The 9,107-nt window shown below is 39.8% G+C and overlaps 1 protein-coding gene across 1 annotated transcript in view; it reads left to right on the top strand.

Moving 5' to 3' along the window:
* The first annotated feature begins 999 nt into the window (after positions 1–999).
* LOC104605993 (ubiquitin carboxyl-terminal hydrolase 3) overlaps positions 1,000–9,107 on the top strand; it is a 31,010-nt gene continuing 22,902 nt past the window's right edge. Inside the window, exons 1-2 of the mRNA XM_010270976.3 lie at positions 1,000–1,481; positions 4,371–4,487. Coding sequence (XP_010269278.1) covers positions 1,365–1,481; positions 4,371–4,487 — 234 coding nt within the window. The 5' untranslated portion in view covers positions 1,000–1,364. The remainder of the gene's footprint in view (positions 1,482–4,370; positions 4,488–9,107) is intronic.

Genomic DNA, 9,107 nt, shown 5'->3' with positions numbered 1-9,107 from the left:
ATAATAAACAATTTTTGTAATTCTTATAGTTTTGTATATAAAATAAAAATGTTTTATATGTATATTTTTTATTTTTATATGTATAATAATAATATTTTTTATAATTCTTAATTTTTTGTAAGTAAAATAAAAAATATTTTTATATGTATAATTTTTATTTTTTAGAAAAATATATGGCTTCAGTCGAGCTCGAGAAGAGCCAAGCTTGAACTTGTGAGCTTTGAACCAAGCCGAGCTTGAGCTCAAGTCTCTAGCTCAAATTGAACTTGAGCTTGAGCTCGAACCTAACATAGTTTCAGCGAGCCGAGCTTGAATAACAAAATATTCGGCTTGGCTCAGCTCGAATCCACCCCTAATCCCCATCTTCGCCTAGTTGGGGAGGTCAAGTGCTCGACGATGATGGGGAAAATTGCCATCCCTATCCCTAGGCTGTATAGCCTCATAGAGCAATAAGTTTTAAGCCTAACAAGCCCTAACATCTTTTTCTTGTGCACCACAGAGGAGTTTGCTAGTGTATATATCTATATATATAGATATAGATAGATAGATAGATAGATAGATAGATAGATAGATAGATATGTATTTATATATGAATGTGTATAGCTGGGCCGGGCTTGGGTTGGGACAAGGTTGGATCAAGTTTGGACTACCTAAGGGCTAGGTAATAAAAAATCTCAAAGTCTTGGGCCCAAGTCTATTCAGAAAATAGAAAATCCAAGCTTAACTCATGTAAAATTTCAGGTTGGATCGGTTTGAGCTTTGGTTAGGCCCACCCAAGTTGACGGTCTTAGAGTTTTTAATAGGGGGGCAATTCTACTCAAACAAAATACTTTTCCAACATGATCTATGTTTGCACATTTTAGCATGAGATTGGGACCCACCATAAAACTGGGACCTACGGGTGGATTGGATTAAGACAATAGGTAGCCACGTGTCATTTGTCATACAATTAACCGGTGAGGGTCGGAATAAATGTGATATATTCGCATTTTTTGTTTTGATGGCAAAATGCGATATATTAGCTAGCATTAGGATTTAGGAGGACGATTGTTTTTTCTGTTTCCAACATTTTTCTCACAGTTTCTGTCTTTCTGATATATTTCGCTCTCTGCCTCTGTACTCTTTTTTCTCCCGGTATTCAATGTAAATCTTTCCCCTGCATCTCTCGTACAAACACATACACAGACTACTCTCTTCTCATCTTCATTATTCCCTCTGCATATACTCCTGTCAAAGCCCTAACACACACACACAGACAGAGACAGACAGAGAGAGAGAGGGAGGCTTTGAATCTGATCGTCCATGGAGAGTGAATTTCAGGGCTGAAGGAAGGAGAGGACGGCTGGTTTCTGGTAGATGGTCTAATGGGTGCTGCGGGTTCCAAACTCGAGAAAGCTCTTGGTGATCAGTTCCCTGAAGGCGAGAGGTACTTCGGACTCGAGAATTTCGGCAACACTTGCTACTGTAACAGCGTTTTGCAGGTTCCTGCCATTCCATGTTAATCTCCTATTCGTTTGGTTGCACCTATCTGGTTTGCTTTGTAGGTTTCGTCCTTGTTAGATTTACGAGGTTTAATCTCGTTTCATCATGTGACTCGTTGTGGAGTTATTAATTAATTAATTTATGCATTTCAGAAGTTCGTTATATAAATTAGTATTTGATCTCTGGAGAATTTCCAAATTAGTAATCATTCTTCTGCTCCGTGTGTTTGAAAGCTTTGTAATTATAACTTGCTTAATTTGCGTTTCGTAATGCTGTATTGACATGATTAGTTGACTGTGAGAGAGATTTGTTGAAATTTAGTGCTTTTCAGTACTTATGTGTTTATTTTTCTGGTCTCTATACTTTTATGGTTTTTTGTGCTTTTGAGGTTTTGTTTTGCCACCTGTTTACCGAAATGGTAGAATGTATTCTTTGGTCCCAATGTTTTAGAACTGGAAAAATCTGAAATGCCTTAGTTTTACCTTTAAGATGAAGATCTAGATGGTTACATTTTTTTTCTTCTGTTCAGATAAATGTTTCTATTGTGATAATACATCTTCATCTGCTTTGAGAAAGAATATAATGCCGAGAGAGGATTTGTGCACCTGATCCCCAACCCGATAGTTGGGATTAAGGTTTTGTGTTGTAGGAATACCAAAGTGAAGTTTCTTTCTTTCTTTCTTTCCTTTCTTTTTTATACTGTAGATATAGAGTAAACCACAGCTTTGGAATTCAGAGTAAAGTCTTCCATGGTTTCCCCACAACTGAAGCTAATATTATGGATTTTATGGACTGAATTACCAAGGAAACTGAGGGATCAACATTGGGTAATGGCCTTAATTACTAAGGAAAAGGTCTGCAGGAAAAACTTTATAAAGAAATTAATAAGTTATAAGGTTTATGGTTAAAATGTGTGTGTGTGTGTGTGGGGGGGGGGTGGTAGCTGCACATGTTGAAGGATTTGAAAATGGAAAAAAGAAAGAAGAAGAACTAGGGTTTGAAGCACTTATAAAAAAGATCTAGGCTTTAAGATGCCTGAGTGTAAGACCAGAGGCTGGCTTTAAATTTTAAGAGTGTGTACTTCATGTATGGGAGGAAATATTTGGATTTGTCAGTATTTTTGACTAGCACTATAGCTTCTTTGAATTTCTTAATTATTTCACAATTCAGTCTTGTGAGTTGCAGTTGTCTATTTAAACATATTTTTATTTATCATGGTGGTTATTAAGATTAAAATGATTTGTAAATACAATCTGGATATTCAGTGGACCAACTGGAGCAGCAGACTTCACAAATGTTGAGGTGATGACACTCCTTTTTGGCCGTGAAGGAGTATCACTAAAAAACTCTTCTCTTTTGATAAAAGGTGATTCTGCAAATGTTATTAGATGGGTCAAGGGGTATGCGGGAAGTCCTTGGGGACTGTCCTTAATGCTAAATGAAATACAACTATATTTCAGCTCCAATGTTAAATGTCATGTAATAGATTTATATATATATATTTGATTTCTTTTGAAGGGCTACACAACAGGGGGTAGCCCATTCCCCAACCCAGGTGCAGGTGGGATTCGATCCCAAGTCTCCACTATGACCAGCAGGAGACCTTACCAACCAGTTGATTGGCACCTTGCCATGTGATAGATTTATATGGACCATAATAGGATCACATTGTCATGGATGAGCTAGCTAGAATGGGACTAATAGGACAGAAATGTTTAGTGGGCCTTCACAAAACAAAATGAAGTGAGTCAATTGAGAGAGAGAGTGTGTGTGTCTCTCTCAATTGATTCACTTCATTTTGTTTTGATGTGCATCCAATACTCTTTTTTGTAACAATTTCTTTCCTTCTTTACTAATCATATCTTTATTGTCACTTCCCCCAACTAATGTAGGGGTTGTAGATAGAAAGCAAGGTTGATGGATACCCTTACTTCAAAATCCAACAAAGTATGTATCGAATTTAGGGGAAAATCCAGAGAGTAGTTGCTGGTTTTCTTCTAGTATCAGTGAACTACTATAAAATAACAGAGGAAAGGAGAAATTACATGTTTTTCTAACTCTGATTTCAAGAGGAGGAAAAAATGAAAAACTGTAGAGAAGAACAAAAATTGCTTCCTTCAATTCTACTGTTCTGCCAAGTTTACATGTATATATAGAATTCTTCAAAGCTTTTACTGAATAGAAATTTGGCAATTACTAAAACTGCACCAGACTCCTTATTAGAATCCTAGAAACCCCTAAGAATAGAAAGAAAATAGAAACCAATCAAATAGTAATTAACTTAATCACTTAACCTAATATTTGCCTAAACAAATAGGGAATTATTAATTGTAGACCTAAAAAATAGAAAACTTACCACAGCAAATAATAGTTCACTTGAAAACATAAAAAATAGAAATTATGGATTTAGATTTTAGAAACTGCTGTCAGCTTCCAAATCTGGATGCTGCCATTGGTTCATCCTTCTCCTCACATATGTTTTAGTAACTTTGGGATGCTCAAATCTCTCCAGAAATTGATTTTCTGTATACTCTATTGCTATAGAAGGCTGAACCACATCACTGAACCATCCAAACAGAAAAAGAAGAAAAGAAGGAAAAGAGAACTGTAGCATCAATATATATATATATGTATATATATAATATATATATTATCCAGCATATTTATTTTATTTATTTTTTTTGCGGGGTGGGGAGGGCTCTTTGGAGTCAGTATAACCGTACAAGGAATGTTCAATGGGTTATGATTGAATGTTTCTTCCACTCAAAATATTTCTCTACCATGTGGACTTAAGATTATGGGTCATAGCTTCTTCTGTGTTTCATTTTATATTTTACTTTGAGACCTGTTTCCTGAGTTGTTTTCATATATGGTTATTTTGTATGCAGGCCCTTTATTTTTGTGTTCCATTTCGGGAGCAGTTACTAGAATACTATTCAAATAATAAAAATCAGGGGGATGCAGAAGAGAATCTTTTAACATGCTTGGCAGACTTATTCACGCAGGTAACAACTCTGTTAGAAACCATTGGGCTGCATTTGATGTTGCATAGCTTGTGTGACCTTTACTCCTTGATCTCAATCCAACTAGAAACTGCTATTTGGTTGCAAGTTCATTAGATTTTCTTTTCCAAATATGCAGATACTATATATTTTGTAGCATTTGATATTGTCACTGCAATCAAATTATATAAGTAGAAGATCAAGACTGTAATCAGTCTTGAATCCTAATAGGTTTTAGGTTTACAAAACAGAAGAAGAATGAGAGAAAGGAGAGAGAATAGAAGAGAAACAGGAGAACACAAGTGGTTGAAAGGAGGGACAGATTCTAACTGATCTGCCGCCGCCACTTTCTTATTATTTATAGGTTATGTTTAGTACATAATGGAAAGGACACATCTGCCCTTAGTACTTACATAATAAATAAAGTAAATAAAAGCTGAAATAAATAACAATTGAATTAACAAACTGACTCAAACTGACACTACTATAACTGAAACAAATAACTACACATGCTGTCCTACAAACACAGTGGGGACCACTGCAGTGGGGCCCACATCAGTGTTCTCTACACTCCCCCTCAAGTTGGGAGTAGATATCTATCATTCCCAACTTGGATAGGTCTGTCTCTAACTTCTTCTTTGGTACAACCTTGGTGAGGATATCCGCGAGCTGCATATTAGATGTGATGTACGGAAGACACTTTTTGTGCTGTGACCCTTTCTCGCACAAAATGTCGATCAACTTCGATATGTTTAGTTCTGTCATGCTGCACTGGGTTGTGGGCTATATTAATAGCTGTCTGATTATCACAATACAACATTAAGGGCTTTTCATAGTCAATACCCAACTCTTCAAGTAGTGACCTCAGCCATAAGATTTCAGCCACTCCATTAGCCATTGACCTGTATTCCGCTTCAGCACTGGAGCGGGAAACAACACTCTGCTTCTTACTCCTCCAAGAGACAATGTTACCTCCCACAAGGGCACAATATCCAGAGGTGGACCTTCTGTCATCAACACTCCCAGCCCAATCGGCATCTGTATAGACTTCCACCCTCATGTGATTATTGTTCTTGAGCAGTATACCTCTACCCGGGCATCTCTTCAAGTATGCTAATATTCTCTCTGCCGCAAGAAGATGAGAAGTTCTAGGGGAGTGCATGTACTGGCTAAAAACACTAACTGCATAGCTGATATCCGGCCGAGTGAGGTAGAGATATAGGAGCTTTCCAACCAACCGTTGGAACATAACTTTGTCTTCAAGAGGCTCCCCGCTCTCTGCACTAATCTTGTGATTTTGTTCGATGGGTGTATCAGCTGGCTTAACACCCAACTTTCCAGTTTCCGCCAACGGATCTAGAACATATTTTCTCTGAGAGATAAAAATCCCCTGCTTGGATCTAGCAACCTCAATACCCAAAAAGTACCGTAGTGCACCAAGATCTTTCACCTCAAACTCTTGATGAAGGAGCTGTTTGAGGGACTCAATCTCATGACTGTCATTTCCTGTCACCACAATATCATCAACATATACTGCAAGTAGTGTCAGAGAGGACTCCACCCTCTTGATGGTGTATGATCTGACTGGGCCTGTACATAACCAAACTTTCCAAGGGCTAATCTGAACCTATCAAACCAGGCTCTAGGTGACTGCTTCAAACCATACAATGCCTTGTTCCGTCGGCAAACCTTCTTACCTGTCTCTGTATCATAGAATCCAGGAGGCAATTGCATGTAAACCTCTTCTTGTAAGTTTCCATTCAGAAAGGCATTTTTAACATCCATCTGAAACAGGGGTCAAGAATGATTTGCTGCAAGGTCTCCAAGTAGTCTATACCATAAGTCTGAGTGAACCCCTTTGCAACCAGCCGGGCTTTGTACCTTTCAATAGAGCCATCAACATTATGCTTCACAGTGAACACCCATCTGCACCCCACCGGTTTCTTTCCTTTTGGTGGGTCAACCAGTGCCCAAGTATTATTCTTCAATAGGGCATCCATTTCGACTTGCATCTTTCCATTCTGGAACTGATAAGGCTTTTTGCACTATTCTTGGAATAGGGACATCGGCAATGGAAGTGAGATAGGACCGGTAAGATGGAGACAGACGATCATAGGATGAGAACTGTGAGATGCTGTGAGCTGTAGAAGTGGTGCAATGTCGTTTCCCTTTGCGAATGGCAATAGGGAGATCAAGGTCATCCACAAGAGAGGAAGTGGCAACAGTGAGAGGTATCTCAGTAGGCTCTGGATCTGGAGCTGGCCGGGACTGCCGATGACTAGGATCAACCTGCCTGCATCGCCTGTGATAGACTCTCAACTCCGGCTCCCTCTGATCACCCTCACCACTACAGCCTTCATTATCCAGTGGAATAGGTAAAGGAACAGCCCCACTCAACACAACCCCACTTCTACCAGCCCCACTTCCACTCTCACTGCTCTCCCCCTGAGGAAAGAAACTCAAAACAGCCCCACTCTCACTGCTCTTTCCCTGAGGAGAAACCCTAGGATAATAGGGTGTCTCCTCAAAGAAGGTGACATCCATGGAGACAAACTGTTTCCCTGAAACTGGATCATAGCAGCAATAACCCTTTTGAGTTTGTGCATAACCAAGGAAAATGCATTTGGAGGCCTTGGGTTCAAACTTGGAATGATGAGGCCCGAGAAGCTGAATGAAACAGGTACAACCAAAGGTTTTAAGGGGAACAATGAACAACTCCTCGTCTGGGTATAGAAGGGAAAAGGGGGTTCTCATATCAAGAACCCGGGAAGGAACTCGATTAATGAGATAAACTGCCGTGAGGATAGCATCACCCCAGAAGCGAATATGTACATTGGAGGTAAACATAATGCTTCTAGCCACCTCCAAGATATGCCTATTCTTCCTTTCGGCAACGTCGTTCTGCTGTGGTGTATAAGGGCAAGTGCTCTGGTGAATAACTCCATGGCTAAGAAGGTAGGAGGTCAATGGCTGAGCAAAGTATTCCTTTGCATTATCAGATCTAAGGACTTTGATTTTGGTCCCAAACTGAGTGAGAACCATCTGATGGAAGTTTTGGGTCAGAGCAGGAACCTCATCCCGAGAATGCATAAGATAGACCCAAGAAAAACGGGTATGGTCATCAACAAACAGTAGAAAATATCTATACCCACCCATAGAAGAGATATGATATGGCCCCCAAACATCAGTATGCACAATATCAAAAGAGGAATTACTCCTTTTATTACTTAAAGAATAAGAGGTTCTACAATGTTTGGCAAACTCACAACTCTCACACCTTAACTTTGATAACTCAACAGACTCAAATAAAGCAGGAAACAAACTCTTCAAAGACTTAAAAGATAAATGACCTAATCGGTTATGCCAAAGCATTAATCGAACTCACAGACTGGGAAACAAAAGACTTCTTATCCACTGACTCCTCCCGACGAGAACTCTCTCCAAGCAGATAGATCCCGTTCGTCTCACGGCCAATCCCAATCACCTTCCTCGTCTCCAAATCCTGAAAAACACATCGGTCAAGGAAAAAGGTTACTGAACAGTTCATGTGTTTGGTAATACTACTAACTGAAAGCAGGTTAGTATTGAGCTTAGGAATGTGCAAGACAGAAGATAAAGAGATAGTATCCGATAGCTTGATGTCCCCCTTGCCCGAAATGGGAACAAGAGAGCCATCAGCAATGGATACTCTATCTCGGCCAGAGGACAAGTGATAAGAAGTGAACAAAGATGGCAAGCTAGTCATATGGTCAGATGCACCTGAATCTATTACCCAACAGTGGTCAGTATTACCTGGAGCTAAAGCATGGTAAGTTGAGGCTCGAGTACCTGAATGTGCAAATGCAGATGTGGTAGGAGCTGATGGTGACTGAGATGGCTGAGCTGAACTCCCAACTTCCTTTTCCAACTGTATGAGGGCAGCCCGAACAGCAGCTAAAGTCTCTAGGGATGTGCTTGATGAGGATGCTGAATCAGTGTTCACTGCCACATGAGCATTACCCTTCTTATTTCTTAGTTTTGATGGGACCAAGTGAGGATGTGGCTTCCAACAAGTATCTTTTGTGTGCTTGGGTTTCTTGCAATGTTCACATACCAGATCCCGTTTATCTTCCTTCTTCTGGTCCCTTTCTGAGTCACCCCCTAGCTTAGGTTTAATAGCTGTCAAGGCTGGGAAAGAGGGCTGAGGCTGCATCATGACTTTCCTCTTGGTCTCTTCACTATGCATCAGGGAGTATGCTTGAGAAAGGGTCACAATATCTCTTGTCAATATCTGTTGTCGCACAATGTCATAATCTGAATTCAAACCAGCTAGAAACTCAAATACCCTATTCGTCTCGACTTGCTTTCTGTGAGTCTGTGCATCTTTGGGACTCTCCCATTCAAGGGTCTCTAGATGGTCAATCTCATGCCACAAGGATTTCAAGGTAGAGAAGTAGACAGAAACTGGCTTCTCTCCTTGTTTAAGGCTGTTCACCTCACACTTCAGTTCATAGGCTCTGGCAACATTAAGGGGTTGGGAATAGGTTTCTTTCACAACATCCTATATCTCTTTGGCTGTCTTTGCCCACAAGTAATTTCGGCTGATATGTGGCTACATAGAATTACATAGCCATGCCATAACCA

The sequence above is a fragment of the Nelumbo nucifera genome, chromosome 1 (genome assembly GCF_055504915.1).
Source record: "Nelumbo nucifera cultivar China Antique chromosome 1, China Antique-T2T, whole genome shotgun sequence".
NCBI classification, from domain to species: Eukaryota; Viridiplantae; Streptophyta; class Magnoliopsida; order Proteales; family Nelumbonaceae; genus Nelumbo; species Nelumbo nucifera.
The sequence above is the reverse complement of the archived record's forward strand: the minus strand, read 5'-3'. Positions and strand labels throughout refer to the sequence as shown.